Source organism: Propithecus coquereli, unplaced genomic scaffold, assembly GCF_000956105.1.
Source record: "Propithecus coquereli isolate 6110/MARCELLA unplaced genomic scaffold, Pcoq_1.0 Scaffold9, whole genome shotgun sequence".
NCBI lineage: Eukaryota > Metazoa > Chordata > Mammalia > Primates > Indriidae > Propithecus > Propithecus coquereli.
Genome location: NW_012155284.1, coordinates 3,475,430 through 3,488,474, shown reverse-complemented (window position 1 = coordinate 3,488,474; position 13,045 = coordinate 3,475,430). Strand labels below are relative to the sequence as shown.

The 13,045-nt window shown below is 39.1% G+C and overlaps 1 protein-coding gene across 1 annotated transcript in view; it reads right to left on the bottom strand.

Annotated features, from left to right (window-relative positions):
* Positions 1 to 12,820, bottom strand: part of HOMER1 (homer scaffolding protein 1) — a 108,799-nt gene extending 95,979 nt beyond the window's left edge. Inside the window, exon 1 of the mRNA XM_012664626.1 lies at positions 11,494 to 12,820. Coding sequence (XP_012520080.1) covers positions 11,494 to 11,498 — 5 coding nt within the window. The 5' untranslated portion in view covers positions 11,499 to 12,820. The remainder of the gene's footprint in view (positions 1 to 11,493) is intronic.
* Positions 12,821 to 13,045: the final 225 nt, after the last annotated feature.

Sequence of the window (13,045 nt, the reverse complement as noted above, 5' to 3'; positions counted from 1 at the left end):
CCAGGTGCAAAGGGTTCACCAGTGTCCAAAAAAAAAAAAAAAAAAAAAAAAAAAAAAAAAAAAAAAAACCAAAAAACAAAATATACAAACAAAAAACCCTCCACACTATATGATCATACGATTTTGAATAACATAGAAAAAAGGAAAATCCTAAAACCTTCCAAAGTGGGGGGACAAAAATCATACATGAAGGAACAGAAATGAGAAACATGTAAGCTTCAACAACAATGGACAAACTTAAGGATATCTAAGAAGAATAAATAACTTAAAAAGATCAGATTTCCTCCAAAAGCAGAAAACTTCAGAATTCAAAGCAGTGTCAGGTAGTTTAAAAGACAGATATGCAGCTCAATCAGGTCCCCACCCCAACTCAGTTCAAAATTCCAGTTTTTCCAACTTGAAAGCAGAGAGAGCAGCAGTGGCTTTAGGAGTCACTGAAGCTTTTGAATGGACAAAAGTTTCTCACCTTTGTAAGTGTCATTTATCAAATGCAGTCTCTCTCAAAGTCAAGTCCCTGGACAGCAGCATCAATATCACCTGGGAATTTGTTAGAAGAGCAAATTCTTGGAGCCCACTACTAGACCCACTGAATCAAAAACTCTGGGGGTGAAGGAAGACCAGAAATCTGTGTTTTCTTTTTAACAAGCCCTCTAGGTGATTCTGATGAAGGTTCAAAATTGAGAACCACTGATCTAATATTAATTTCTGCTACTGTCATACTATGCTCTGGTCTTTCTTTTTCAGTCAAGAGGTAAAGCATTTCCAAACTTACTATATCTGGCCTAGATTAGAGTATCAGTCACAAACACACAGTAGAAGCTCAAAAAACATTTGCTGAATAAATAAAGGATCTGGCTTCAGATGTCTTTCTTTGGCCAGAGGGTTTTAAAAATACATTGAATGTGAATGCCTTTAGGCAGGGCATATTCTCTTCACTTTCCCACAGTCCCCACCAATCCCTACTGTCTCTACCTTATACTATCACACATTTTTCTGCCCAGTGACAGCATTAGAATTTGAGTCCTCTGGGGAAAATAATTCCAAAAGAATAACAATTTTAAACCTGGGTACAATATGGTCCAACCTTCTTTTACAAATGAGGGACTCAAGTTAACTTACAAGTAACTCATGATGATTCAGAAATTGTACAATATGCTACAACTGGTCCTTCCACTTGTATTCATAGGTCTCCACTTTTAAGCCCAGCAAAAATGTTTCAAGATAACATCTCAAGCTTTCTTTTTCTGGTCTGAGCTCTTCAGAGAAATAGATCCTGCCTACATAAGGAGGTTCTTGTGTCCAATAACCACAGAGGTTAACAGGGCTGACTGATGTAATTTACATTTTAATAGCAACTTTGGAAAGTCTATACCAAACACATGTAATAACATTAAATCATTTATGAGAAGTACTTTGATGTATTCAGAATATAGTTGACCCTTCAACAACATGGGTTTGAACTACAGGGGTCCACTTATACATGTATTTTTTTCAATAAACATATTAGAAAAATTTTTGGAGATGAGATGTTTGACAACTTGGAAAAACTTGCAGATGAACCATGTAGCCTAAAAATATTGAAAAAATTAAGAAAAAGTTGGGTATGTTATGAATACATAAAACATACGTAGATTCTAGTCTATTTTATCATTTACTACCATGAAGTATACACAAATCTATTATAAGAAGTTAAAATTTATCAAAACTTACAAACACATATACAGACCACACAAGGCACCATTCTCAGTTGAGAGAAATGTAAACAAACAGTATTACATAATTGTATAAAATTAAATAGTACATACTGTACTACTGTAATAATTTCATAGCCACCTCCTATTGTTATTGCAGTGAGCTCAAGTGTTGTAAGTATCCATTTAAAACATCACAGTTAGTTGCATATGGCATTAATATTGTGGTTCTCACATTTTAAAAATGCTATTTAGTGTAATACTGAAACTTTGAATAAGGCCATGGGACACAAAAGTGCCACTAGTGATGCTGGAAGTGCTCCCAAGAGGCAGAGAAAAGTGATGACATTACAAGAAAAAGTTGAATTGCTTGGTATGTTCCATAAATTGAGGTCTCCAGCTGTAATTGTCCAGCATTTCAAAATAAATAAATCCAGCATAAGCACGATTGTAAAAAAAAGGAAATTCGTGAAGCTGTCGCTGCAGCTATACCAAGAGGCATGAAAACCTTGCGCTTTTTGTGAAAATTTATTTTCATCTCATATTGAAAATGCAGCTTCTATCTGGGTACAGGATTGCTATAAGAAAGGCATACCTACAGACTTGTGAAAAAACAAAGTCATTGTATGACAAATGAAAGCAGAAGGTGAAGGATTTAAAGCCGAAGAATTTAATGCCAGCAAAGGATGGTTTGATTTTAGAAAAGCAGGCATGGTGGCTCACCCCTGTAATCCTAGGACTTAGGGAGGCTGAAGAGGGAGGATCGCCCAAAGGCCAAGAGTTGAAGATCAGCTTGGGCAACAGCAAACAGTTTTTTAAAAGTGCCCATCAATGCATGACTGGTTTAAGAAAATGTGGTACACATATATCATGGAGTACTACTCAGCCACTAAAAAAAATGGTGACTAATACCTCCTGTATTAACCCGCATGGAACCAGAAACCATTCTTTTAAGCGAAGTATCAAAGGAATGGAAAAACAAACACCACATGTACTCACCATTAAATTGGAACTAACTGATCAACACTTACGGGCACATATGGAAATAACATTCATCAGAAATTCAGCAAGTGGGAGTGGGGAGAAGGGGATGGGTAAATTCACACCTAACAGGTACAATGCACACTATCTGGGTGAAGGACACACTTGTAACTTTGACTCAAATGATACTAAAGCAATTTATGTAACCAAAACGTTTGTACCCCTGTAATCTTCTGAAATAAAAAATTTTGAAATGAAAAAAACCTTGTTTTAAAATTAGCTGGGTGTGGTGGCACACGCCTGTAGTCCCAGTTCCAGCTACTCCGGAGGCTGAAGCAGGAAGAGCGCTTGAACCCAGGAGTTTGAGGTTGTAATGAGTTAAGATGACGTCACTATTCTCTAGTGCGGGCAACAGAGCAAGACTGTGTGTCAAAAAAAAAAAAAAAGGAGGTTTGGATTTTAAAATGTCAAGGTAACAGGAAAAGCAGCTTGTGCCAACCAAGAGGCAACAGATGAGTTCCCAGATACCATTAAGAAAATCATTGAGAAAGTCTATCTGCCTGAACAGGTTTTTATTGCAAATGCCTCTGCCACCTTTAAGACAACAAGACCAATCCCTCCTCTTCCTCAGCCTATTCGACATGAACACCATGAGGACGAAGATTTTTATGATGATCCATACTGTGTTCTTACAATAAAGCAAGCTAGAGAAAACAAAATGTTACTAAGAAAATCATAAGAGAAAATATATTTACTATTCATTAAGTGGAAGTGGATAATCATAAAGGTCTTCATCCTCATTGTCTTCATGTTGAGTAGGCTGAAGAGGAGAAGGAAGAGGGGGGGTTGGTCTTGCTGTTTCAGGGGTGGTAGAGGCAAAAGAAAATCTTCATAAGTGGACCCATGCAATTCAAAACCACGTTGTTCAAGAGTCAACTGTACTAATATGTTGCAAAATAAAATTAAACAGTAATACTGTCATTAATGTCTTATTAATGTCTTACTATTTGCCCTATACTAACATAGGCATAGCTATAAATATCAATTTGACATTAATAAAATACTAAATGAAAGCAACAATAAAAACAGACAACTAAAATTCTATAGATTATCCACTGAGGAAAGAAAAAGGGAGCTAAGATCTAGAACTTTTTTTTTTTTTTAAATCAACAGAATCTCAAGAAAGATGAGTTTAGGAGTGACTTGGGAGTCTTCCCATTCAGCTTAATATATACAGATGCTTGGCCATACTGAGTAAACAAGAGTAGGTGGAATCCTTATTCTGTAAACATCTTGGGAGCTGGCAGGGTGATTAAGCAAAGCACACAAATTTTAATGTTAAAATCCAAGAAAGAGACAGTGATTCATAACAACAGAGTAAGACAGAAAACAGCACTGTTTTACAAAGGAATAAGCAGAAAAGCACAGGAAGGTAAAGTGATAGGCTAAGCAAATTAAATATTATAGTAGATACAAAATAATTGTCCCATATAAGTTTAGGAATATACAGACTTACCTTATCTTCCACGAAGACCGAAATTTCCAATATGAGTATTTTGAGCTCTTTGATAGTGAAATTCATTTAAAATAATTTCCTAGAGATGATTATTAAGAGCCTAACGAGGGAAACTGAAAGTAACTAGGGTAGAAAATTCCAACTCGCACACACAAAGGCTTATAACCCTCTTAACCGTCTAATAAATACTTAAATGAACAGAAGATAACTACTTAAGATTGAGGCATATGTAAATTTAAAGGTGAAAGGATCCAACAATCCACCTAGAAAAATTATCAGATAAATAACTGGTACATCCAACTCTATGCCCAATTACTATGAATCAGGATTTTCTGTATACTAAAAATGGGCTGGACCAGGCGTGGTGGCATAGTCCTACCACTCTGGGAGGCCAAGGTAGGAGGTTCGCTTGAGCTCAGGAGTTCAAGACCAGCCTGAGCAAGAGTGAGACCCCGTCTCTATTAAAAAAAAAAAATAGAAAAAAATTAGCCAGGCACCTAAAAATAGAAAAAACTAGCTGGGCACAGTGGCACGTGCCTGTAGTCCCAGCTATTTGGGAGACTGAGGCAGGAGGATCACTTGAGCCCAGCAGTTTGAGGTTACTGTGAGCAAGGCTACCATGACATGGCACTCTAGCCTGGGCAACAGAGCTAGACTCTGTCTCACAAAAAAAAAAAAAAAGAAAGAAAGAAAGAAAGAAAAAAGCGCTCTAATTCCCTCAAATCCTTTTCAACTAATATTGTACATGTGTGCTGTACTATGAACTAATTGGTTAGGAAACACAATGCTTAGCACCCAGAGAGATATGCATGAGAGCTATGCCTCTCAGCACATTTCTATTAAGAACTCTCCAATTAAAGATAGCGACAAATTAGGAACGAACCCTTCAATGGGGGGAAGTCAAGGACATTCTCTTCTATGGGCCTCTGGACTCTGAGGCACGTGACCACATGGATCCAGACATGCCAACAGACACAACATAATAAACATGACTTTATAAAGAGATAAAAACTGCTTTGGTATCTGTGGTCCCTCAGCAGTTATTTGTGTTCAATTTCTAACTCTTGCTTGGTAATTTTATAGAAAGCCCTCAATTCTTACAACCCACTCTGCCTTGAGGACTTGGTGTCAACCCTTTTCAAAAGACAACATGGAAACTCTTCATGTTTCATGGAAGAACATTAAGATTGTCCACAAGGAAGAGTTATTTTTTTTAAAGCTAAAATTAGGTGTTAAAAGATTAAGGTGATTTTCCAAAAGCTAGAGAAACTGCATAGGTAAACTGTACTATGAAGATAAAATATCGATTAGATTGCTAATTTTGTGGATTTTATAAACAATTTTATTTTCTGACACAAGACAGAAAACAATGACTTTCTGCCTTCCTTTAGGAGCCTACCTTAAGAGAGAAAAGACAGCTAAATATAAATGAAATTCAGTTCTTAACTAGCTAAATGTTAGTTCTATATATGAAAAATTCTTTTAGCTACACAAGAACCATACTGGCTTCACAATCCATCATTGGGGAAAAAAATTTCCTAACTTCATTAGGAAGAAAAGTTTTTTTTTTTCTTTGCAGGGGCACTAAAAAGATGCCTCTATAAAATTAATTTTAAATTATATTTACCAGAGAAGTGAATAGGTTTTTTAAAACTTCTAAAAACAAGAAGGAAAATAAATAAAATGCAAGTAGAGGAAAAAGGCAAAGCATAAAAATGATGATATATGTCAATAATTTCATCCTTTCCTCAAAAATATTGTTTAAAACAAGCATTAATTATTAGTTTCACCTTTTTTTCCTTTATTTAAAAGAGAAATCTGTCTCTTTTAACAGAGAGTGATCATGGATGTCTTCATTTTATACTATATGGAGAGGTGTGCTGTAAAAATTAAAAATTTTTTGCCTAAAATTAAGATTTTAAATATACTATTTTAGTCATTGAAGACCATTGAATAATTAGCTTTTAAAAGAATTAGCTTTTAAAAAAAGTTTTACTTATTTTTGCAATACTCATTAAGATTTGACAATTTTATCTCAGTTTTTGTTTTTAAATGCTATCCTTCAGAAATGAAATCTCAATTCTGGTAGATGGGCTAAAGTCTATATAAATACACCTTATCGCATGTAGATTCTTTTGAAATGAAGATACTTAACGAACTTGAAACTTTATAATGCCTCAAAATCACTCAATTTTGCAAAAATTAACAGAGAAGTCATTTTGATCTCTAGGAAAATCTTGCTCATTCCACAAACATAATGAATCTCAAACTTCAGGGTCACTATATTAGCCACAGGTCATAAGCATTACAAATATGGAACAAAAAATTTCATACTTCATTCAACTAGACATGTCCTAACTAATTGAAATATAAACCTATTTAAAATGTTTATAGTCATTTAAAAATTATATCAGAAAAAAATCAGGAAACATTAAATATTTGGGACTCATTTTTCCTACTCTTTTGTCCAGTTGAATTAATCCTAAATAACAGAACAATCCAGTAACTAAAAATAAAACACTTCAACTAAACATCTAAGGACTCAAAAAAAAAGTCACATGGCAGTTGGAAGGTTAGATCTTTTGAGATGTAACTACCTTTTCATTTGAGAAATACAATCACTCAAAACTATAAAATAAGGACAGTTTCTTTTGTCAACCCCTTAACTCCCAAATTTACTTTTTTTTTGTTAAGGATTGTGTTTGGCTTTTATTTAATTAGATTTAGGGGGTACAAGTAGTTTTTTGTTATGTGGAATTGTATAGTGATGAAGTCAGGGCTTTTAGTGATTTCAACACCCGAATAGCGCACATTGTACCCAGGAGGTAGTTTTTAATCCCTCACCCCTGTTCCTCCTCCCCATTCTGGGTCTCCAAAGTCCATTATACCACTCTGTATGATCATGCATCCCACCACTTAGCTCCCACTTATGAGTACATGTGGTGTTTCTTTTTCTGTTCCTGAGATACTTCACTTAGGATAACAGTCTCCAGTTTCATCCAAGTTCTCTCCTCTCCTTTCAAACACTCAAATTCATTATTTCATGACCCATCTGAGAGTGAGCGGCTCTGCTAGGAACATACCAAACCGTTTCCTACATTATTACCTCTGCACATAAAATGCCCTAATTCTGAAGAAGATTCGCTCAGCCAACTAACAACACATCTCTCAATCACCATCCCTCCCCTCCCCACTTGGGAACTTTCCAGGGCCTTCCCATCTATCCACTTCCTCTACCCAGCCAGGATACTCTGTTCTGGCTTGGTGTTTCCACAGGACACAACATAAAAAAACAAACTTTAACTAATTTTAAAAACTGGTTTCTCACCCTACTTCCCCAATCCTTCATGTTACTACTCTGCTTGAAACCCATTAGTGCTTTCTTTCCACAACCAACAGAGCAGAGTTTTTCAAACTACCACTTGCTACCATAGGGTTAATAAATTTAGTGGTTCCCCATCATCACTCTTTCTTAAAAATAAAATGTATTGGAATAGAATAAAAACTACCACAATATATCACATAAAGGGTATTATTTTGTAACATTTTAACATTTATATATAAGCATATTAGGCAGCAATGTAAAAATGTGTATCTTTCCAATGAGTCATAGCCATAAAGCTTGAAATACACCAGCCCAACAGGATAACCCAAAGTCTTTCATTTGATCTACAAGGCTCTCTAACCTGGCTCCTGCATAAGGCTCTAGACCTCTCTCTTGGCACATCAAAGGGAGCTCAAGCAAACAAAGCACCTCATGCCAAACTTTTGCAGTTCCTGTCACAGTGCTGTCAACCACTGTTCCCTCTGCCTTGAATGCCCTCTCATTTGTCTAAGAGGCCCACCTGTACTCATCTTTCAGTATTTAATGCTTATCACCGGCCTTTTTACCCTTCCCCCAGCAGTTAATGCTACACACACACACACACACACTCACTCACAAACACACTTCATGTCTCTATAATGCCCTACATTATAGCTTCTTTAATATTTCACTGTACATTTTAATTTTAGGCTTGAATGTCTTCATAACTTCTAAACTATAAACTCCTCAAGGGAAGGAGCACATTTTACTAGTCTCCCTTTCAGCAGTACTGAGCTATTGAACTGTATCAAGGGATCAAAGGTGGTAAAATGAACAAAGAATTAAGGACCTGCATCTAACTTTTCTTATTAGGAATGACAGAGAGGTTATCTTTGCAACAAAGCCCATTCATACGCAGTGCTGGATCAAGATTTCCACATTTTTGCTACAACCCCCAGAGAACAGAACCCTGCCGCCTGAGATAGAAAGAAGTGCCAGCTTCTTGTATTAAAGAAGGGACTCAGTACAGGTTGCAATGTTGCAGCATTCACTTCCATGCTTCGATAAGTTATCTGGGCAAAGGGGGGAGAGAAAGGACTCCAGAGGTTCCCACACGCAGGTGAGATAAATCACAAACAGCATTATCAGACTCCATTAGCAGGGGGGCCCCATTTTATATGTAACTAGCTCTTAATGAGGGAAGGGAAGGGAAGAATTTTCTTTCCTTGCTGATGGCACTAGGTTGCCAACATGAGGTAAGTAAAACAAAAGATAGCATGAAATAACTGGTTGAAGTTACTTGATTTCTGTTGCCTACTCTAAGAGTTCTGAAATAGCTACTGACTCATTGCTCTCATTATGAGATACTACATGGGGGTGGGGGGGTCATACCTAACAGGGGCTCCTCACTGAGGCTTTGAAGCTTGTCACAGACTTCATCTTATATATATGAATACCTTAATTTTCAGGGGATCGAATACACCTATTTTACAAATCCATGATTTAGTTGCCTTCACTGCAATTAAAAACAGTTTAAGCAACATCCAAGATACTTTGATAGACTCTGCCAAATGTCAGTTTCAGCTGTTCCTTTCCATTTCCACATAGTTCATAAACTATTACAGGAGCCATAAATTTTTTTCTGCCCAAAACTCATCACTGATTTCATTAAAAGTAATTCCTTTGTTTAGACTTTGCCCTCAGACTTGCAATTATAGCCACAACTAAGGCAAAGATAAATCCTTATTATAACCTAACAGTCAAAAATGTATTTGTAATATGTTAAACTCTTCACCCACTATTACGTTTTAGATATCTATCAGAGTAAGGTAATTTAGGATAGCCTGGGTAAAACTTTAAAAGCCATTTTAAGCTCTGTTTCCTTTTGTTTTAAATAGGTCCAGGCAGCTATGCTAATTCCACAAACATTTATTAGGTATACACACCTACAAAGTGGGAAACTTCAGCAAATGCCTTTGCTGTATACTCTTCTACTTCTACCTTCCCTTCCTCTCAACAACTCAGATAAAATAAGTCACTATCAATGAGAAAGGGTCATAGCTCCAATACAGGCTTTCAGAAAAATAGCACTACAAATGTTTGCTCCTTCTGCTCTGCAGTCCACATTCAGGACTTCATTAACGAAAAGGCAAATAAACTCGTTTATAAACAAATTTAATTACGCTAAGTGTCTAAATGTGTGTTGTGGGGGTGGCTTACCTTCACGTTTTAAATACTAGTCCCTTCAGTATTAAGTTCATCCCAAGCCTCCCTTCATGAAATGATGGGCATTCATGTAGCTTAAAGGTTGTGGAAAACTGATTTTCTTTCATGGTGCTACCACTCCACCCAGTCTAGAGAGAAAGCAGCCCTCAACATGAAAAACTGCCGCTTGAATTTTTTTTTTTTTTTTTTTTTTTGCTCCAACACATTTTAAACAGAGGAGCTGCAGATGCTCAAGGGAAGCCATCTTTCAAAGGTTTTGAACAGCAGTATTTTTCAGTGTTTTCTCTTATCTAAAATTGGTGCAATTCATCCAAAACATTTTTCAAATGCCATTATTTTCCAGCTTAAGTGTTTAAACTGCTTAGAGAAAAAAAAGAAATCCCTCCAACTGAAAGATCTACTTCAAGAAACCAACTACTGATCATTAAAATGGAGTGAAGGAGAAGGAAAAAAAATTCATTTTTACAAGTTGGAAAAAATGTTAAAAGTCATCTCATCTAATTCCTTCATTTTACAGATAAGAAAACAGAGGCCACAGAGGTTAAGTAATTTGCCTCAGATCACTAAGCTACTAGCACTAGAAATAGAATGATGTATTTTAACTACTCTTAGCAGTACCCCAAATCATGCAAGTTATATATACTCTCATCACTTGTCATTTAAGGTTTAAAAACCATTATCACTTTTTCATTAATTCCCAAGGAAGAACTCCTACAACATGTTCTAAATTTTCAAAGTTATGCAAGTTAATAAACTTCAAATTCTAACTCTAATAAAAAGATACTATTCAAAAACTTTCCTCCGAAAGTTTCAAGAAGAATGTGTACACCCCTAAATCATGACATGAATTTCAGAGTCATTCTTTTAAATCCTGTCCCTCAACTACAACTTTATATGTGTTTGTTCAACCACAAAGAAAATTCTGGAAGTTCCTCTTTGACGAAATGAGTAGATTACTCCATTAACGTATTATGGGTTTCCAGATTAAATTAGAAAGAGTCACTAGCATTTTACCAACCCACAGTGTTAAGAGTTAATAAAAGGTTTGAAAATGCACTCTTGGTTTGCTTTGGGTCTGAAATAAGGTGTAGATCTGATACTGTCAACACAAACTGAAAGTCTGAGCTTAAATTAGAGAAACGAAAAAAGTGAAGAACAAGTTCCTTGAACAAAAAAAAAAGCCTTTTCCTACCCAGTTCACCCACACTGTGGTGACCGCATCACTAAGATTTTCAGATTTTCGTTTTAATGTCTCCAATGAATCAATATTACACGTTTTTAACTTTGGATATTCAAGGGCGAAACAGAGGGCACGGTGAGGGTAACAGTTTACACTGGATCACTTTCAAGTACTGTAGTCTAACCACTCATTACAATCGCTCCTTTGTGCAACTGATTATTCTGAAGTACAGAGAGAATGCAGGACTTCTCTTCGAAAGATACCATCACAAAACCTAAGATAAGGTGATTTTGGTTACAAACCGATGCAGCAGTTTGACCAGTAAAGTGCAAAATGCGTTCTTGATAAATATTATTCATAAAACTATGCTGAAGTTACAAACGATATACATGTGTGTGTGTTCCTTAATTCTAACCTCTGGTGCCACTCTACACCACCACCTTCGTAAAAGGTTACCACACTCATATTTTTAAAGTGTGACCAGCTTAGCAAGCTGGCAAATTTGTTTGAAAACACAAAACACAATCACCACCACCGCTCAATAAGACACATACATAAACAGATTCGAAGCTGTGTTAAGCACAAAAATCCTTACCCCATTTTGCCCAATGAAAACTTGCTCTTAAGTTTCAGCTCTTATGCTACGGAATATAACTTCCAAAGGAATTTCTCCGTCTGCTATTTCGCAGTTGCTTTTCCACCCCCCGAGATCCTTTTCCGGAGGTATTTGAATGATGCTGACAATTCAATTAGTTCTCTTAGGTAAAATGATTTCTCTCTTGTAAATACCAAAACGTTCAAACAGAGGCGGCATTTGCTTATTAGAGCTAAAATGCAGCGCGGAGGAGATAGCAGTCGATCTCTATTCCACAAAAAAGAGTCTTACATGTAGGAAAACGCAGAATCCAGCTTCATGGAGTCCTATAAAAAATGAGTTCGCCGGTCATTTCGCTCATGTTCTCCTCAACACTCAGGGAGAGCCAGGTAACTCGGCCTTTTCGGTGCTAAGGCTGCGGGTTCAAATTTCTCCACCACACCAAGTCCCTGGGGGGTGGAGCGTGCAACCAAACGCGACGTGCACTTGAATAAAAATCCTAAAAGCAGTAATGTCACTGCTTCCCTATGCTCACGTTAGAAAAAAATTATATAGAAAAATCTCCTCGAAGTGCAAACCTGGCAGCTCGCGACGTGCACGGCACTCCACATTGGAATCTTTTTAATTTTTCTCCTAAGACTCGGAGCAGAGAGGAGGTGGGGAGGAAGAAGAGAAGGCTGGGCAGGATCGATTCATTCTCCCGAGGAGAATAAACGGAGCCATTTCCAGGCTGGCAGCAGGCTGGGGGCGCAGCACACGCCGGGGAGCTGGGGGAGGGGGCCCGATCCCACCTCCCTCAGCCCCTTCCCGCCTCCCGCCGCCGAGCACAATGGAGCCCGGCTCGCGCCCGGCCCTTCATTCGCGGCTGCCCCCTCTTCCCTCCTCTCTTCAGAGCACAGCGGGTCTGAGGCTCCCGTCGGCGGAGAATGAATGAATCAGAGCGCCAAGCCCCACGCTTCCCCTGGCACCCTGCCCCCGGCTCCGGGGCGGGCCGAGCAGCCAGCGGAGGGGGCTGAAGGGTCGACGGGCGCCCGCCCGAGCCGAGGTGGGAGGCTAACCCCGCGTCGGGGGCAGGAGAGCGGGGCTCCAAGCCGTGGTTGAGCCGCGGCTCCAGCGCCCCGACCCCTGTTCCTCGTCTCTCACGCTCCGCGCCGCCGCCACGCGCCGCCTCACATTCCCCGGGCCCCGCCGCCGCTTCTTCACACTTCCATCACCGCCGGCCTCCGGCTGCAGCTGGGCAGAGCAGTGCCGGCCCGGGCGGCCTGAAGCCCGCCGCTGCCTCCGCCTCCACCGGCCGGCTCTCAGAGCGGAGGGCGCCGCTTCCACGGTCAGCGCCGCCAGCGTGAGGCGAGCGCGGCAGCAGAGCGGGCTGCGAGGGGCGGGAAGGGGGTGGGGAGAACAAGGGGGGGCGAGAGCGGCCCCTCCCCCTGCTCGCGGGAGGGGGCGGGAGGCGGCCGCCGCCGCGGAGCTGCGGCGAGGGGCTGGGGCGCGGACCCGTCCTGAGGGCCCCACGGGCCCCGCGGGCGGTGGGACAAGGCAGCAGCCGCGAGGC